General features: G+C 36.5%; 1 protein-coding gene across 1 annotated transcript in view; it reads left to right on the top strand.

The window, feature by feature from the left end:
• Positions 1-20,960, top strand: part of LOC140152666 (kinesin-like protein KIF6) — a 31,041-nt gene that overhangs the window by 7,446 nt on the left and 2,635 nt on the right. Inside the window, 15 exon segments of the mRNA XM_072175115.1 lie at positions 4,967-5,076; positions 5,634-5,763; positions 6,373-6,491; positions 8,955-9,042; positions 10,825-10,968; positions 11,651-11,737; positions 12,545-12,648; positions 13,172-13,277; positions 13,994-14,162; positions 14,707-15,111; positions 15,664-15,819; positions 17,910-18,033; positions 18,543-18,681; positions 19,215-19,470; positions 19,473-19,623. Of these exon segments, the coding sequence (XP_072031216.1) occupies positions 4,967-5,076; positions 5,634-5,763; positions 6,373-6,491; positions 8,955-9,042; positions 10,825-10,968; positions 11,651-11,737; positions 12,545-12,648; positions 13,172-13,277; positions 13,994-14,162; positions 14,707-15,111; positions 15,664-15,819; positions 17,910-18,033; positions 18,543-18,681; positions 19,215-19,470; positions 19,473-19,623 (2,288 nt within the window).

The raw sequence follows: 20,960 nt of genomic DNA, 5'->3' as shown, positions 1-20,960 counted from the left end.
AATTGCATTCTGAATACGAAGAATGTCATTCTGATATCAAATAATTTTGATTTTTGAAATTCGCAATTTAATACACATTTTATGGCAAATCATTAAAAATTGATATTTTTGATATTTAACAGTACTTGAAGTAAACTTTATAAATCTGATGATTTATACTTAAAGTGTATGTAGGTGGGATGAAAAGCCGACGATCAATTGAAAATTTTGACCTTTCATATTGAAGATATGGATTTTTTCCCAAAACACCAAAAAAAATTAGGTCTTTTGGGGGAAAATCCATATCTTCAATATGAAAGGTCAAAATTTTCAATTGACCGCCTGCTTTTCCTCCCTGCTACATACACTTTAAGAATATATCATTAGATTTATATAATTTACTTCGAGGACTGTTATATATCAAAAATTTGAAAAATATCAAATTTTTATAATTTGTCATAAAATTTGTATTATATTGTGATTTTCAAAAATGAAAATTATTTGATATCAGAAAGACATGCTTCAGTATTCAGAATGCAATTCGATAGGTCTGAGGTGCTCTCATGTCCCACAAAAATACTGTCGAAAACGCATAATAAACGCTCATTTTAGATCCCTTAATTAATTCAAGCAAGCGTTAATATACCAATACAATAGATCGGTCTTAAAATAATACTTGTTTGTATATGCTTGGATCCGTAATTTATTTGCTCAAACTCCATAATGGTGACTGGATTAATGTAGCTTTCATCAGAAGTGCACTATATGCTTGTAGACGGGGTTTTTCGGTATATCATTCTCTTTATTAGTCTATTGTGATAAATTCAGACTTGCAAAACCTTTTCTGAATTCTGAAAGTATTGCACACCTCAAGTCTTTGAATTTGTCGGTACCTGGTGTGTGTCTCAATGTCCCTCTTTCTGACTTTGGTAGGTTGGCAGGTCTGGTTCACCGAGTGATTTGCTCTTACCATACAGTAACTACTTTGACCCATGCCAAGAGCTTTTCATTTTGGTTCAACATGAATTACATTGAGTTCACCCAGTGATTTGCTCTAACCATCTGAAGTTGTAAACAGCATCTAGTTCCCATGACAACCAGCAGTTGCCAGTAATGAGCCAAATAGTCATTCCTTCCTGCGCATTAATTATATTAACACTTTGCATTTTATAGACCATGTCTAGTGGAGCACACAATACAGTCTCATAAGTAATTGAACCCATATTGCTATCCGAGTTCCATCTTATTGGGCTATTCCAGTTTAAATACATACACCCCATGGAAGACATTAGTCCCACCAGAGCATTTCTTCTGGGGTGAACCAAACCTGTCTGGTTTTCAAATTAATCAGTGACAAGGTTATCTATAAATTTGACAGATGCTAATTAATGTTTTAATGTTATTGCATCATTTAGCACCTGGCATGGCTTCCTCTTTAATGTCACATACAGGGGTGTAGATTTTAAATGGAGCCACTCATTCAGGTAACCTTTTGAAATTCACACTCTGTGTATGGGAGATTAAGATCATGTCTTTCTAAGGAGGGTGTATGGGTTTCAACTGGAATAGCGTATTTCATCTGGGTCATTATATCCCACTGGACAGGTCTGGTATAAATAAGAAAGTTCAGCAGCCTTTTCAAGTCAGGAAGTATTATTTTCCCTGTAGTGAACTTTCCAATCAAGCTTCAATTAAATATCATTACATCAAAGTTCATTGCAAGTTATATGTACAGATTTTTAGCTCATATCTTGTCTGTTACAGAAAATTTCAGCCTGTTTAGTTTCAATGGTATATCCTGTGCTCGTCTGCATCAATTCCCACTTCAATTTGTCAGTTCAGTTGTTGGGACATTGGGATAGTTATACAACAGACCCAGGCTCAAATTTTTGCTTGCTCTCAATGTATGCAAAATGTTGAATTGAACCTGCATGCACCTGATCATACACTATTCCAGTTGAAATACATATACCACATATGGAAGACATGACCTTAATCTTCCATCCAGGGCTAGTGTGAATTTCAAATGGGGTTACCTGAATGGGTGACTTCATTTGAAATCTACATCCCTGTGAGGGAGATTAAAGTCAAGTCTTCCATAGGGGTTTATGGATATCAACTGGAATAGCACATCCAACCGGTTGATCTTTTGTACATAATGATTGGAGCACATACCATAACTTTATACAAATATGTAGTCTGAAGACAACATTCAGAGTACTCATGTGCAAAAGAAGCATCAATATTTTGTTTGAATCAAATTCTTGAACATTTCAAATATATACATGTAAAATTGTACATTAATCAAAGAGAATATTCTTTGGTTTGCCTCAAGTTCGGTAGTGATGCCAATGCTTTTTCGCGGTTGCGCTGCAAGCGTAATAACAAACAGCCCTTGTACTTGTGTATGTATGCTCTGTACAATTGACCTTTTCGGTAAATCCCATAAGCCTTTGCGAGTACACCTAATAACTCGTCATTTGACGTCACGCCGATCTGCGCCAATGCGCACATCGTTTATCGAACATTGTCACTGCGCATTTCAAGTCGGCGTGACGTCAAATGACGAGTTCTCAGATGTACTCGCAAAGGCTTATGGGGGTTTACCGAAAAGGTCAATTATGCACGATTTGATACTGCTTCCAAAACTACCAAACTTGAGGCAAACCAATGTATAGAGCCAAAGAGTCATGACTCTGCCATTTGATATAAAGTATTGACATTCTGTATGTAATCCTTTGTGTCGTTGCAACGGTTGCAATCTTTGTAACACTTGATACTCGGGGCAATTCTGAGTCAGGACTCTTCTTTGAAATGAGTAGAAGTTTTGGTGAAAGGGGAAAAAGTGTTAAGAACATTATATGACCCTATTCAGGGTTAGTGTTAGAAGGTATGACATAGCAAAAGAAGAATTCTTATTAAGGGAATCAGTACGTGGACCTGTAGATTAGATTCTCAGGAGCCACAAGTTTTAGAGGTCAATTTGTGAGTTCCATGCTTTGATTGTCATTGAACAAGGAAGCAGGTCTGCTTTCTGTGTTTATAACACATTGCATATCGATAAGATCTTTGTATACACATGGCCAGTAATTAAAAATTTCCACTTGAGTCTAGCCTAAGACCTTCAAAACTAATAGTAAATGTCATCACTGTTAGGTAAAAACCTGCTATGCCTTCACTTTGGAAGGATGTGCTTCCAAGTTCATGAGCTTGTTTGTGGCAAAATAGCTGTTATCTGAATTCCTGTTTTTGCCCTATGGAGTAAGGAACGTGGTGATACAAAATGCAGAGGCAGTTTCTTGCCCCTATAATTACTACGGTCTGGCACTTTGTTCCTGTTATTCTCCAGTGAAGGCTCAAAACTGTTTACAAAAATAAATGGTGAGAAATTGAGGGGGTAGGGACTAGGGAGAAGGGGATTCTTCCAAGTTGAAGCAAGATGCTTTTTCCCCTGTCCGAAAGCCTGGTTATACCACTGATGTTTGTGATGTGTTGTCTGCAAATGTTTATTATTACAGTGCCTTTTGCTGAGTGCAGTCAGTTACTTCAGGGCAAATTTTATTGTGCACAATCGCAAGTGTTCACTCAAAGCGTTATCGTACGACTGTGTGCATTAGAAGTCGCCGCATAGATGTGCGTATGAAACAGCAAAACCCCCGGGCTAAACCCTGACTGCACTTTTTGCAGTAGGCAAAAAGTACTATAATTAACATAAAATGGGGATGATGACACCAAATCACTCAAGTCCAGCTCGTGCTTAGGACTACTGTCTACCTGATATCCTTAGATGAGATTACAGTGTCAACAGGTGCATGTAGAGACGTGTGAGTTGTTCCTTCTGACATTTTCTGACAATCTTGCTATCATCTGAACTCAAAAAGTTATCTTGTGCTAAGGTCTGGGCCAAGATAACCCAAATTTCCCACAGATGATATTTCATGTATTTCTTTCAGAGGGAAAGTAAAATTTCCCTCCAAATGTCATAATTTTCCAGGAAGGAATTTCTGGATTGACCATATTCTTTTCAGCCCTGCTTATGTTACTGTCAAAATATAAGTTCACAATATGAAAATGTGAAAATGCATCTATGTCCCCAACTCAGAGATTCTAATGTTAATTCACTCAGTAGGCCCCTACTGTTCAAACAATTTTAGCTAACCTTTCCTTCATTAAAACTAGGAAGTTGTTATTGGACTGAGCAGAGATAGTGATCTTGAGTATAATCCTGTTTGTATGAACAAACAGCATACATTGCATGGAACCATGCAATCATGTCTCTCATTATCATTATATTAGTGAAACCTTGTGCATGACATTGACCTGTTGCAGCCATGTAATGATTGATTCAGCCCAAAGAAAAGCCTATGGTTAATATCAAAGAGATTAGATATAAAGAGAACCAACTCTGCCATGTTTGTGTGCAGCGTTATAGCTAGGAAAATTTTATATGGAATGGTAAAAAAATTGAAATTTTGATAAGAATTGCTAATTTTTATACTGATTGTTCATTGATTTTGAAACATTTGAGACTGGAGTGCCGGGTTCAAAATTAACTTGGGAATTTACCATAGCGTTATTTCTTTTGGTTTAATCACTTGGTAAAAATGCAATATGGATTGAAACTATTGCTTATTTTCACAAATGGTTTTGAGCCCATCAAGGTTATTTATTTTCTGTTGCTGCTGCCAAATCATGGAATCATCACAACACATCAGGGGACCTCATCTACAAACACTTTTAAGAAACACTTAAAATCCCACTTGTTGTGAAGTATGTTAGTTTTGTAAAGGCAATGTTGCTTTGGCAAATTGCATCTTAAGGAACTTCTGTATGTATGTGTATGTATTAGTGTGCAAAGTAGAACCCTTAAGCAGCATAGCGTGTGTGGGGATTGACACCTTGAATACCATAACTGTGACTTCTTATACACCAAACAAAGTTTTTACTTATAAGTGTCTCATAATTTATTTGTTCATTTTGTTTCCAGAATCCAGGTCAAGTTTTTACAATTCATGTTTCCTACCTTGAGATCTATAATGAAAATGGGTATGACCTGTTGGATCCAAAGCATGAAGCAGCTAAACTGGAAGATCTGCCGTAAGTTGGTTTTTTATATGGACATTTTTGTAAGTTTTAAAATGTTCTGTCCCTTTGGCACAACTTGAGGCAATAAATACAAGCCCCATAAATACGCAAGGAGCAAACATTTACCTAATTAGTACTTCTTCCACTCTAATTGTCTGACAAGTTTGTGTCAAATTTGTGCAACAAAGACTCATTTAGAGAGATCATCTGCCATGGACTAAAGGTTACAGTTGAACTCCAAAAAGTCTCAGCATCACCCGATAATGACGGTCAATTGTTCCATGAAACGCGACAGACGAAACTGTACATACCACATTTTTACGGTCTTTTGAGGAAACGCAAAGACACACTATTGCGTATATGCAAAGGCACGCAATGCTGGTTGTTAAGACACACAATCGAGATATTGGCCCTCATGAATGTGCGAGAATTCACAGCATACAAAACATAGGGACTTTGACTGTTGCAAAATAGTCAGTATTAGTCTATGTCATCTGCAGTGTATGTATCATCTTACTTCACAAGGTAAACTATGGCTAATCAACACCACTCATTTCTTCTTCCAACAGCAAAGTGTCTTTGATGGAGGATAATGATGGTAACATACATCTAAAGAATCTTACCTTACATCAAGCCAACAATGAAGAAGAAGCTCTTAACTTACTCTTCCTGGGTGATACAAATAGGATGATTGCAGAGGTATGTTTCTGTATAGATTCCAGACCACTGGAATAGCTTCTATTTTAGAAGAGGTAATAGTATAGTATGGAGGGACTTGGCAGTCCATGTTTGAGACCAAGAATTCACAATCTTTTTTATAATGTGATCCCATTTCTTTAATGTCAGACAGGCAGAATCTCTCAACTGCAATTTTGAGCTCACAGGCCCAAATTGGGTCAAAACCAAATATACTAGTTTGGAACCAGTTTTGAATATTATAACACTAGGACGAGGTCTTAATAATAATGACAGCTCAGTCAGTTTCAGGGTAATAGACATGGACTTACATGGTGCCTCTCTCCCATCTTGTCGACTCCTAGGGTTGATAGCAGCCTAACCTCAGCCTCGAGTTGAGACATTTGGACAAGAGAGATTTATAAGGGAAAACCCTTTGTACCTTAAATTGTGAAGCTCCTACTCTATGTTCCATGACAGGAAAGATGAATTAATTTGTAATATTTGGCAAGTGAGCTGTAAACAAACATGTAGCACACATTTGGGCGCATATTTGGATTTTTGTTTGATTTAATTTCCAACAGGTTCAACATGTACCACCTTCTTAATTTGTTTGTTATAATTGCATTGTAGACCCCAATGAATCAGGCTTCCACTAGGTCACATTGTATCTTCACCATCCATGTATCCAGCAGGGAATCAGGCAGTGCAACCATCAGAAGATCCAAGCTTCATCTCGTAGATTTAGCCGGGTAAGTTGCAACTAGTTTCACACAGTAATACAATGGGCTATTCCAGTTGAAATCCATACACCCCTTATGGAAAACATGACCCTTATCTTCCACACAGGGGGTACAGATTTCAAATGAAATTCACACTCTCTATGTGGAAGGTTAAAGTCATGTCTTCCATAGGGGGTGTATGTATTTCAACTGGAATTGCCTAATACAATGCCCGTGTGAAAACTTGGGTATAATTTCAGAGTATGGTCCACCCCAACCTTAATATCCTAAACTGTAAAACCTTAACCTAATTTGATTTTGGGAGCAGACTAGATACTACAATTCTGATAAAACTTTTGTTTTTATTGTTTGTTTTATTAATTTGAAATAGTTTTAGAGACTCCGGCTATACTTTATTCAACTTTTAATTAGCAAAAATTACTGCACAAGTCCACCCCTATATTTGTGCAAACTTACAAGAGCTTGCATCTGTCACACAATTGCAATGAACACTTTGTGTAGGTGTTGCCCCCAACTGCGTATATGCCATTCTATATCTATCCACAATGAGACATGCCTATTACGGGACAAGAATTAAAAAGATTAAAACTTTTTTTTTTCAATCAAGTTTATGTGTGGGTACTTCAAACAGTAAGCACTGTTTATATTGCATTGTTAATACATACAGTTTAACATTGAACTTGGTAGTAGCATTGGAGCCCTCATATTATTGAATTGAGGTACTAAATGTGTTAGATATATCAACAAAGGTGTTTACCTGTACTGTCAAATGTATGTAGTCAGTGACCTGAATGAGGGATGCTTTATAGCCAGTGTGAATGCCCTTTATCTAAAGTCTGCACAAAAAGAAACTCAGCTGTTATAAATACGCCTATAGATTCAGAACTATGAATTGTTTTCACAATATTTCAACATAGTGAGAAGGATGATTTATTGATACCCCATTTGTCCAATGCGTTCAATATTGACAACACAGCAGAGCTTTTAAAGAAAAATACCCAAATTTAAAAGTTGCAGTTTACAGCCATCAATGGTTATTACACAAGCATGTGGCACGTAAAACCCGCCATTATCTTCGCGCTGACTTCAAATCAATACAAATAGCTGCAACTTTTAAATTCTGGTATTTTTCTTTCGAAACGCTGCTGTGTTCTTAATATTGAACCAAATTGAACAAATGGGGTATCAAACTGCGCGTAAATAAATCATCCTCCTTTTTATGTTGAAATATTGTGAAAACAGTTATTAGTTCTGAAGCTATAGGCGTATTTATAACAGCTGAGTTACTTTTTGTGCAGACTTTATTAGCATATATTGTAAATCAGTGTCATTCTATTCTGCCTAAGTAGACAAATCAACTATAGATCGGGTTATTTGTATTTGACTGAAATTAGCTCAGGGTGTTTACCTATCTCTGTCAGCCTGCTTTAATTAATTAATTTGAAACATTTATAGATACTGCAGGCATTATCCAATTATTGTGTTTCCTTATTCATTTGTATTGTTATTGCATAACTGAAAAGTTGTCGTAAGTGCAAATGGTCACATTGTATTAGTTGTTTTCTGGGTTAATGTGTCACTTAGGCGACAAAAAAAACCTATTTGGCAGGCGGACTTGCCAAGGTGGGTTGGTTGGTTTGTAATTTGTTTTCCTGGAAGAGGCTGAAATATGTCTAGAAAATTTCAGAAAGTTTGAAAAATCAGAAAAAGATTGTAACATATTTTGTAAACATATTTTGATAATTTTCTGAATTTTTTTGAAATCAATCCACTCACCGTATTTACTGTATTAAACACTCCCTGTATTATTACATGTGTTTAATAGAGTAAATACAGTAGGCCTAAAATGGCTAAAGAACTCCCCAAAATGCAAAGCCTGGGTCAGCTGGGCTAGTGGAACAGGGTTTTTTCCCCTTGGTTTTAAACATTCAATATCAAGTTTGATGATGTCGCAAATCTTAGAGTGCAAAACAGTGTAGTACAATTATACTCATTTGAATGTTTGTTTATACCATTTTAGCTTTACAGTTTGTGGTCTGTTATGAGAAACAACACTTGTGAGAAGTTGTGAATAACAAATACACAAAAAGAGATTTCGACTGACATAAAAGTTATTAACACAATCTTTTTTCCATTAATGTAGTTTCTGTTGATGGTGGAGAGGAATATAAATTAATAATATGCTTGGTTTGGTTTTAGTCTCAACTCTACATTTCTTGCTTGTAATGTTTAATGATGTATAGGCCTAGAGTTAAATGGTTGTATGCTCTATTGGAAATGTTTTGTTTGTCAATTTTTCCTTAAATGTATAGCATGTCATATTTTCTGTTTTATATTTTCCTTATAAAAAAGGAATATAGATACAGAGAAAAGGTTTCTAATATTGAACTTAATCAATTTTTCGTATGAAATGTACAGCTGACTTGCTTTACAGTTGGAAGATTATATTTTTGTTATTTATTTCCTTCTCAGTTCCGAGAGAATAGGCAAGACTGGGGTGACAGGTACCTTACTGAAAGAAGCCAAATACATCAACCTGTCCCTGCATTACCTAGAACAGGTAAGATTATGAAAAACAAACTTTATAATATAAAGACCAAGAAATAGAAATATAATTATGCTTCAGGGTTCTCATGAGAGTAGCAGCACTGCTACTATGGAGTACCTACTCTATTACCAGCCCTGTTTTGGCTGTATTTGATTTGTTTCTGTATGTGTGTTTGAGTTGTTTAAAAAAATGAGAAAATTACGAAGCAGGAAAAATAGAAAAATAAACAAAATGGAAAGTGAATCACTTACTGCGTGATTAATAAATAGAGTGTGTTATTTCTAACATTAGGAAAATGATTTTTAAAACGATGCAAATTCTGACTGGTCTAGGATAAAATGTCAGTAGTTGCCATATTTTCATCGGTATTGGGCTATTTCTGTTGAAATCTATGCACCCCCTATGGAATAAATGATCTTAATCTTCCACACAGGGAGTGTGAATTTCAAATAGGGTTACCTGAATAGGTGATTCCATTTGAAATCTACACCTTGTGTGGGAGATTAAGGTCATGTCTTTCATAGGGGTGCATTGATTTCAAGTGGAATAGCCCTTTTCCCATAGTTTGTTTTAATCTCCCAACATGTGGTATAGCACATAGCTTTTTGGCCACACATTTTATTTCCTTATATGCCTACATTTTATGTTTTCACATTAATTGCACAGTTGTCTGTAAATTGACCTTGAATTTAAATGTGCATAAAAATGCCTTATTATCGAGCATTTCAGCCAGCAAAAATGCAATTAAGATTATTTCATAATAATTTCAATAGATGCTACAGTACCATCTGGTTGAAATTGAATGCATGGTAAACAACAGATTGTCAATATACTGTTTGAGTGCATTAAAGACATCTGTGTATGGCTGCCTTCTGCTACTCATTCATTTTAATCATTTAGAGAAGTGTTTTTTAAAAGTTTTAGATTTTGAGATTGGTCTTGAGTCATGTTTGGTTTGAGGAGGAAAATTGGACATTTTCTTGAGAAAAATAGGAGAATTTTTTTAAAGTTACCCATCCATAATTCCATATAGTACTTCTACTACTAAACTGCATTTATAATATCACTTTACGTAAAGAAATCACAAAGCGCTTTACAACTTACCAAAAACACGCTTTTCAATGTACCAAAATTGACTTAGAAAAGGGGGGTCATTAATATACCAAATGATGGCTGAGTGCCCCCCCCCCCCCTTGGTAAGTTACTTTCTCATGTGTATAAATGTTATAGGGTCAATTACTCATTACACCAAATATTTGCCACTATTTTAATTTCCTATTATAATTTGCAATATATTTTTCTTTGGGGCAGCCATTTTAGATGTGTGATGGTTTTCAATATTTACAGATATTATATTAATAGCAGTGTTCTCTATGGTTTGATTGTACACTGAGTTCGGGATGCATTGAGTTATTTTCTGTTCAGATAAGGTACAGTGTAAAACTGTCGACTTTGTGATTTAATTTCTCAAAATTTGTGTATACAGTTTAGTTTCTTCAGGATTTTGATTTCAATAACAGATTTCAGCGTATACTGAAGCTTTTCCCAAAATATTTATGTCAAATGTAATTTAAGCTTGTGTTTAGCAAGTGATTTCAAAACTGTAGCAGTAGCCATTTGCTTTCTGCACAGAACTGAACTGATAGTGATATATGGATTTACAACGAAAGCTGCCAGTGAATTTTGAGCCATTATTTTGTGAATTTTACTTGCTTTCATGCAGTTACATTATGTGCCGAATTTGGAACCCTGGCACGTGTTGCTTACAGATTTGTGTATTTTGTTCATTTACAGGTGATTGTTGCATTATCAGAGAGATCACGCTCACATATTCCGTATCGTAATTCCATGATGACTTCCATATTGAGGGATAGTCTGGGAGGCAATTGTATGACATCAATGATAGCAACATGCTCTGTGGAAAAGAAGAATATTGATGTAAGTATTGTTTTTGTACTTATAAATCCAGTGATGAAAACTATAGAAAAATTACTTAATTCATGTACACCGTGGAACATTCAACTCCGCTTGTTACTCCGCGACTAATCATGCTAATACACGATTGTACAACGTTACTCTAGTTGTCCATATTAGCGATGTTATCTGCGTGCAGCAGCTTACTACGCACAGCTACGCAAAGAGTATGTTCCACGATGTACACAAATTAGATAATTTTTCTATAAAACATCTGTTTACTCAGATTGAAGAGGAGCTTGAGTGGATCCTTTTAGATGTAGAATATTGTGTAAACATCATAAATTGCAGGTTTGAAGAAATAGAAAGTTAAACACTGATGAAGAAAAAGATGGTACATTAGGCGACGAAAAAAACCCCTGTTCTACAGGCAGACGGACCTTTCGAGTAGGGTTGGTCGGTCTGGCGTTTTTTGTTGTTGTTGTGTTTTCTGATGGCTAAAATTACCCTAAAATTTCACGAAAAATGAATTTTTGCAAACCTATTTTCTGAAAATGTTCAGCAAAATGGATCAAATTGAGCAAAATTTTTTTTAAATTAAAATTCTCCAAAAACGGAAATTCTGGGTTGATCGGCCCGTAAAAACAGGTGGGTTTTTTTGTCGCCATTTGGCTTTATTTACAGTGAATGTTTTGTTGTTTTTCAGGAATCTATTTCTACCTGTAGGTTTGCACAGAGGGTAGCACTTATTAAAAATGATGCTCTACTGAATGAAGAAATAGACCCAAAACTGGTAAGTAATCTCTGTAAAACTGCTTATTTATCACAGAATGATTCTTTGAGAAGTGTCTGTGTGTGTAGGGGGTACTTGTAAACATCACCAATCAAGGACACACACATGAAAATTGTATACGTAGCAGTGGCAGCACAGGATCTGTTAATGGCCACCCCTTCTGGACATTGGTAGTAGATTGAAAAATGCATTTATATAAACAACGATCACAGTTGGTGAACTTAAAATTAAAACTGTATAGGGCTGCCATTGGTTACACCTGTGTTTCTGTCTATATGTCTCCACAATTGAATGCATACATCAGAATACACCCTGCTCAGTTATGGACATGACTGGAAGTTGGACCAATGGAGCTTTCAGTTAAATTCAAATTTATTCACATATATCTCAAATTGTTTACAAAAATTATACATCCATAACAACTTAATAGAAATAACCTTCTCATTTTGTAATTGTATATAGTATGTACAAAATCATGTTTGACAACATCCAGAGGAATAGAGGATCCCATTGGATAAACACTTTACTAATTTACATAGGAGCCAGTGATGTAGCATCACAGAGGCATGTGCCCCCCCCCCCTTTGGATTTGAAAATATAAAAATCCCATAGGTAATTGCTGGAAAATGGCTTGTGCCCCCCCCCCCCCCATCAAGCCCAGTACCCTAATCATGCCCGCTCACACTACGCCCCTGATAGCAGCAGATATATTCTCAATTAATGGAGCAAATGGTATGTTTATGTGCACTTACTTATCTCTATCTATCCTTGTTTGTTATTAAAAATTTGGTTTGTTGTATTGTGCAGATGGTAATTCGACTCAAAGCTGAAGTCCAGGAGCTGAAAAATCAACTAGCCCTTTCATCAGGAGAACAAAGTTCTGATGATCTATCTGAAGAAGATCTGGAAAGGTAGGTCATTTGACTTATGGGCGTACACATGTTGTTCCTTGGCTTTTAGTGACAGTGCCACCTCCATTCTTGTCTATTGTTTGCAAGCTGTTCTGCCTAGCCAACTAGGAGCTAGAAATCTTATCGTATTTGGTCCTTCAAATAGACAGCCTCTTCCCATTGGTTGTTTGCAATCCTGGTGATAGACTTGGTTTGGTAATCTGTTAACAGGCATCCTGACAACATGGTCAAACCACTTTGGACACAGCTTCTATTATAGCTTGGAAAATAATTCAAACCTGGTGAAAAATGATGTTTATCAGTTATAGCTGTTGTCATTTCAGCTGTACACACACCACTATGTTTCTCATCGTATCTCTTAATGATCTGGATCTTGTGTCAGTAGCTTGGTTTCAGTACAATTATTTTACAATGAACTTTCTTTTTCATAATGTATTCAGTAATGAGGACAACATGATATAATTTGTTAGAGTAAAATAATACAATTTTGAATTATTTTCTCTATTTTGGGGTCTTATTTCAGATTGCAAGAAACTGTGCAACAGTATATAGAAGACATGGATGCTGATGCTATACTCAATGTGGGAGCTGATATGAGGAAGATTAATCACTGTTTTAAATTATTTAAAGTAAGTGATGTTTGTCTGTCTCTTCATGTTTCTGTCCCTCTTGTCTTTCTTACTTTCACTCTCATGCTATCTCTGTCTATTTCTTGCACTTTCACTCTCCTCTCTCATTGTCTGCCTGGTTTTTTTTCTCACACTCACTCTCACTTTCTCTTGTATCTTTCTCACTCTCTATCTCTGCCCTTCTCTTTCCATCCCTCTTGTTAATGAATGTATACACATTGATCCTACTCAGGACTTATAATCAAATACATATTTAAAAAGACTAATTTGTATCAATCAAACTCGGGCACGGTTTGTTTGTCGTGATGATTGAGTTTATGAACATGGTAGTAAAACAATGTGCTTCATGCTTAATTTTGCACCTTCAAATATACAAACTGACTTGTAAACGTACCATAATTTTTCACAGTTTTCTGCAATTCCTTTTCTCCTAACGACACCAAATGAATCAACCTTCCTTTAATGCGCTACTAACCAGAGTTTGATTGACAGTGACGTCAGACGCAAACTAATCTTTTTAATTCTGTCTTCGATTATCGTGTTGGCTAGTTTCTTATTTTTTTTATTATGCATCATACCAGTTACATGTAAATTGAAGAACACCAAAAGTACAAGCAGAACAAAGGATAGAGAAAGATCATATGAGCAAGTATCGGTACCTGTTGTCAAATTCTATGCCATTGACTAATACTTGCATACATTTTGTATTTCAACAGCAAATGGTACTAAGCAAAGGTCCAATCCAAAGAATTGGAAGAAGAGAGCCAGAAGCACAGGCTGAACAAACCATAGAGAAAGATGACTATAACAGCAATGCAACTCCAGCAACAGATGCAGAGGTTAATAAGCTGAAAGGAATGATAAAACAGAGGGATAATGAAATCAGTATCCTTTTATTTGAACTGTTATCCTTTTTCCTGGCAACATCATGGTAAAATTCAAATCATTAGTAAAGGTGAAATTGCTAGAAATTACTCAATTGGACCATCAAATACATTGACTTGTTACAACTCTGGTGACAGGATTGACCCCCATTCTCCACTTTCATCAAAATTGTAATTTCACATCACTAGAATGCTTATATTCCTCTTAAGAACACAAGAGAATTTTAGGCCCAAGATACGTGGTAGCAAGATATTGCACTTTATCCCAAGAGCATGTGTTCTATTGGTCACTGGGATACACATTGCAGCAGTGTACCTCACAAATTAGAATAAGGATGTTTAAGTGAGAGACCTAGATGTAAAGTAGCAAATATTCTTGTCTGAGGGACTCCATCTGAAAACTACACCCCCTGTGTGGTAGATTAAGGTCATGTCATACAAATGGGGTATATGGATTTCAAGATGAATAGCTCATTGACAAACTGTTTTAGTTACTCATGTTATATAGTTTTGTGTGTATGATCCCTTAACCAATGAATCTTTAGATATTTTAGTCAATATGCTGAAGAAAGAAAAGAAACGAGCGCAGGATGCAATAAATCAACTAGAAGATACAGGTCACCGTTTACAAAGGAGTTTATCACATGACCAGCAGCTGACCAATGGCAATGACCATGAATATAGTTCATCAAGAACCAAGCACCAATCAGAAGAAGTTCATAAGTCACATGAGAGGTCACGTGAGAGGTCACATGATCATAACATGTCATCTAGATCAAGCATGCAAGTGGAGAAATCAGTTGACTCTACTTCATCATCATATCAACTAAAGTCACATGAGAGGTCACATGATCATAACATGTCATCTAGATCAAGTACTCAAGTGGAGAAATCAGTTGACTCTACTTCGTCATCATATCAACTAAAGGATAGTAAAAGGAGATTGTTAGGTAATGTTTTTAGATCATTAAATAGGGAAAAGTATGTAAAAGTGGTTTTGTTTTGCTGATTGATCATTGTTCAATATATCTGCATGGATCAGTAAGTCAGTCAAGACATATGTAGTTTTATTTCCCTCTTGCATATTCTAGCAGAGTATTCTCGATTGATTGTGTAAGTGGGGACTTAACTCACAAGTAGAAAATGGGTCATCGCAGAAATGGTGTGATAGTTGTTAGTTGTAAGGTCACCTTGGACCCATGGATAGCATACTTTCTGGCCTCCAACCCTAAATTAAATGGGAAACAATGGGAGCAGAATTGGGAGAATTGTTTGACTGGATGTGCAGTCTGCATTGTTCAGTAGCTCCTTGCCTTTAAGGTTCCATGTGAGCACAGGTAGAAAGAGGGGGAGAAATTTGATCTTCTGCTTTGCCTAGTAGCATTTACCTCTGCCCCACCACTCAGGTGTACCTGCCAGCAACACTCACACTTATTCATACATCTTACAGAATGTTTGAAATTATTACCAAATTCATTAATTTTTTCCCAATGACTTTGCAGGTGACATGTCTGTTGGAAGGCAAGAAGCATTTGATATATTTAGGCGAGACTACCCACATAATTCTACCATAGAAGACAACAAGTTATTATTAAAGCAGAGGTACAGTGAAGCTAAGTCGCTTGGTCAACATGTCAATGAGAATAGACAAAAAATCAGTAAGTTGCACCCAATTTGATATTTTACATTGGGTACATTTTCTACTAACATCGCATAATAGCTTCTATATATGTGAGGCATTACTAAATAAAGGGTAATGCATTATCCTTTACACGCAAATAATGTGTCCGAGACAGTAAAAACATAAATAATTGGTGAGAGGCGAAGCTGACCACATTATTCAAATGTTTTCACTGCCGTATACACATTATTTGCGTGTAAAGGATAATGCTGCACCCTTTATTTCTATTCTATTACCACAAAATAGTGCGATTTAAAGAGAAAATATCACATTTTTTGCCCAAATATTTCAAGTTGTTTACCTCAATGTGGAGAGCCTACGCGTAGCCAAAGCGTAAGTGATAAAGTTCGTTGCCCTGGCCACTTTATTGCTAATTAATGGTCTTTCACGTGACGCGTTTCAACAAATCACAGTGCACGATTTTGAATAATGGGTCGTGGGGATAATAGAATTGCAAATGTACATTAAGTCTGTCACAGCTTATACCTCCTTTTCAAACTACTATTTCAATCCCACAGTTAATCATGTAATATGTATGTTTTGGTTCACACATTGTACCTGTTGATGGAACATGTTGCATATATTCAGATTATTGCCATTTATAGTTAGTTCCATTCAAAATACTACATCTTTTCACTATATTTTGTTACAAAACATATTCACTTTACCAATACTTACTAAACAAGGCATGATCAATCATAATATTCACTTTATAGAAATGATTTGTTTAAAGTGATTTGAATCAGTTGTAAAAATGAAGTTTGATTTTCAACAATCACCTAATTTATGTAATAAGAAAGTTGATCATAATTAGGAGAAACAGTTTTTAACTTTACATAAATGACAATCAGTGATGAAAAAATCACTGACTATCCGGAATTCAAACCTAGGGCCTTAGGAGGTTGCTCATAGTTATAGAAGTTTACTATTGGGTTTTGCTTTCACTAGAGAAGTAGTAGAGACATTGCAATATGTAGACAATAAAAGAATTCATGCTTTGGGGTTGCTTGAGATATCTACCAACCTCTTTAGGGCAGTAGAGACATTGCAATAGCAACTGAAAACAATATAAAATTGCATAATATTTAGCATCCTAAAGTGGTACTAAGTACTACTTCCACTTTCTACATAGGTAATATCACAATGATCTTCATGTTTATCATTGGCATCACATGTTCCATGGCTGTACACAACTATCTCAACACTTGAGGGGGCAGCATTCTTTTATTTAGGGAGCAGCATCGCTAGCATGGTGCATCTCTTTATATGCCATAGCTTAGAGGATAGAGGAGTAGGCTAATGATTAGCTACAGTACCGATGACTAACATTCCTAACAAGTCACATGGATAGACACACAACTATTGGTTGTGTAAGTTACGACAAGTCATAAAAGTGATTCTTTTTGTGGATGGTTGTAGCTGAACCACTTAGTTTGTTGTTGTAATCTTTCTAGAAGTATTCAATTCATAATATTGCACATCTCTTTGCTTGCATGGTAATATCCATGTGCACATCTCTTTGCCTGCATGGTGCTGCATCATTGCACAACTTGGTGGTAGGAAATGGGCTATGGGTTGAAATCCATATACCCCCTATGGAAGATATGACCTTCATCTCCCACACAAGGGGTGTAGATTTCAAATGGAGTCACCCATTCAGGTAACCACATTTGAAATCCATACTCCCTGCATGGAAGATTAAGGCTATGTATTCTGTAGAGGGTGTAAGGGTTTCAACTGGAACATCCCAATTCATAAGCATTTCAACTATTCTAACCCGTTCTTTGTAGAGCACTGCTAGTGCAAGCTTCACTCTGTATAGTTGCCGGCCGGTGTTTAAACTCTCAGTGTTTTGATAATCAAGGATGATTTTTGAATACTCAAGTCCACAAACCCATCAACATGTTGGCTTTGGTAGGCTTACTATAAGTAGTTACAATGCATTGACAGTTTTTGAGAAAACAGACTTTATCAAGCAAGTGAAACGTCCATGAAGAGGTTTTCAGTGGCATTAAATCTTAAAAGTAGTGTAGAGTAGGGATTGATGTAAGTTTTGTTTGTTTACAGATAAAATCAAGAGTCAGATAGAACATAGAAGGTTACAGCTTGCCATGTCTGGTCAGGATGACCCAAATCAACCAGATGAGATGGAACAAAGACTACGAGAAGATATAGAAGAAGAAAAAGAAAGGTAACTTATCCCATCATGGTGGTTAGAAAAATTAAAGTGCAAATCAGAAAAGTTCAACATAAACTTCACTCAGGAAATAATTTGATCAAATAATTATTTCTTAGTTATGTTGATTATTATTATATGAAAGAGTCATATTTTTATGGAATAATCAGCATTATGTGCCAACAATTTTGAAAGACATTTCAAAGTAATCAGGGATTGCCAGAGGTTGGAAATGTGACCATTTTGTAATGGAACATAGTGGAAATGATCACACATTATGTACCAAAATTGACAGGGTCATGTCATAAATGAAGATGATAATCAGGGTTCAACTTGGGTCAAATTAGGAAGGTATATCAATTTTTCAGAAAATTTTAATGATTGAGTCAATAGAACTTACAAGATAATCATGTAAGCAAGCAACACACTTGTGTGGTTTGAGAGCCACTGCCTAAAAAGAGATTAACTTGGTACAATAAGACGATTACATATTAATTGAAACTTTTTGATATATATTGTTTCAGCTACAAGGTGACTTTCAACCAGTTGAGAGGTCTTAAGACTGAGATTGAACACCTGCAACATCTATTAGAGAAATCCAGACTACAGCTCCAGAAAGACTTTGAGTTATGGTGGGCAGAACAAGCAGCTAATCTACAACAGGTTGGTCTATCAATTTCCTCTTTTCACATTAGTGTTGTAAAAATTAAGTCACTTGTGCAGGCCTGGAAAGACCAGGAAGCTTCTTGCATGTAAATTTTACTTTCAGAGGTAAAATATGTAAGGAATTTTGGAAAGATCTGATAATCTGAAATAATCATTTTCCAGGCCTGCACCTGAAGGATTGTACAATTTAGATTCAGCCAAATGCAATTTTTACAGTGAGTTAAAATTTCAAAAGAATGAACACAATGTGTAATTTTAGACACGCAAGTAATTTCATGTGTCTGCTGTTTCCATTCCGCACCCAGTAACCTCCCTGTTTGAGTGTTGGGCCCTTGTCATGCTAGAAATTCTGACTGTAGTGGTCTTAGACTCATGCCTGTAGCCATGATATTGTTAAGTTGGTGTTTGAATTTCAAGAAGTAATTAAAACTAACCTAGATCATACACAAATGAGAGCAGATATATTACTATAAAATAATCCAAATCTCTGCTAAAAGTATACAATGTCTTCCTTGCATTTGCCTCAACAGGATAGCCAGACCTCGCTTCATACCAAAATCACACCGACCCCGCCAAGCAACCCAGGCAAGGCATGGAGAACACCGCCCCCTATATCCCCTCACACAAGACACGATGGTGATCATCAAACCCCACGTAATGAACATTCTAATCAAGACTCTCATAGAAAACATCATCATAGTAACCATCACCAAAGCAACCATCACCATAACAATCACTCATCATCTACACATAGACCGCATTCTGGTAGCTCTCGTAATGCCCTGCTGGCGGGCTTAGTAGACAGCAACAAGGTGATGTGGAAGGCAGGGATGGAAGACCACCTGTGCCACCAATTGGGAAATCTATTTCCGCTGATGGGATGAGAAGGATGGTGGATGAAGGCCATGCTTTAAATGATGTGCAATCTAGAAAAACAAAGTAAGGAGTAGCAAAAATCACACCTTTTTCCTTCTGTCTTGTTCATATTTATATACCTCATCTAAAGATTCCTGCCATCTGATTGATTAAAAATGCGGGCATAGTCAAAACAAAAGTAACTATTCCCAGGGCATAGTTCTATGTGTGCTTTGTTCCCAGCGTAAAATTATATTACGCACACGTTAATGTTTCCACACGCTATAATTATGCGGAAATCGCAGATTGTAATCTGTGCCGTTCGCATTGAAACTATTAATTTCTCTTCCCAAAATCAGTGCTTTTAACTAAACAGATGACAAGAATCTTAAGATCTGAGTATACAAAACAAATATTGACTGCTTTTTATTAGGGGCATGGTTAAATTATAGGCCGCGTGATCTCTAGTCATGGTTTTGAGATCACCTTGGGCCTATAATTTTAACCATGCCCCTCATAGCAGTCCATATTTGTGTATTAAATCATGCACTATTCTATTTTACTGCACAAGAGTGTTAGAAACATTTTAAATGTTCTTTGTTCTTTATATCGGGCTTTAGATAGTCTGCGCAGACAAATTTTCCATTTGTCTATTCACACTATTATACCCGCATGCAATAGCATGCAGGGTATCTTCCCATCCTGTGGTTTCTTCTCCTCCTCCTCGTCCTCCTTCTCCTTTTCCTTCCATCAAACACATCATTCTGTCAAGGCTAGCGCTAAAACTACAAGGGCCCCAGGGCCCATATGTGGTACACTTATGGGCCTTACCCGTAGAAGTGCCTTTTGCCCATCTCGGCCCCAGAGGTCAAAGGTCACGGGCCCCAGGGGTCTAAAGGTAAAAACACAAATCATGCCGCTTATCAGATGAAGCAGCCTCAGGGCCCTGAGTTGGTACACTGATAGCCCCATGGGTACTCTATAAATACAAGTATACATGAGCCCCATATGTTACATATTATGGGCCCAGGGCAAAAAAAAAAAAAAATAAGGAGCAACATATTGACAAGGCTAGCTCTAAAGCTACAAGGGCACTAGGGCTCATATGTGGCACATGTATGAGCCCTAAATTGTAGATGTGCCTTTTGCCTATTTTGGCCCCAGATGTACAAGGCTAGGGGCCCCAGGAGCCCAAATGTTAAAACAAAGGGCCGGCCGTTTCTCAGCAAATAAGGTAGCTACGGGGTTCAGATTTGGCACACAGATAGGTCTTTAGTATTATATTGTCATATGTATATATAACTCCAATATGTCACATAATATGGGCCCCAGGGCCAAAATGCTAAAACATAGGGCCGGCCGTTACTCAGTAAATAAAGCAGCTACAATGCCCAGCTTGAGTGTACTGATAACACTTGAGA

The sequence above is a fragment of the Amphiura filiformis genome, chromosome 5, assembly GCF_039555335.1.
Source record: "Amphiura filiformis chromosome 5, Afil_fr2py, whole genome shotgun sequence".
Classification (NCBI taxonomy): domain Eukaryota; kingdom Metazoa; phylum Echinodermata; class Ophiuroidea; order Amphilepidida; family Amphiuridae; genus Amphiura; species Amphiura filiformis.
This window is presented reverse-complemented; position numbering and strand designations above follow the sequence as displayed.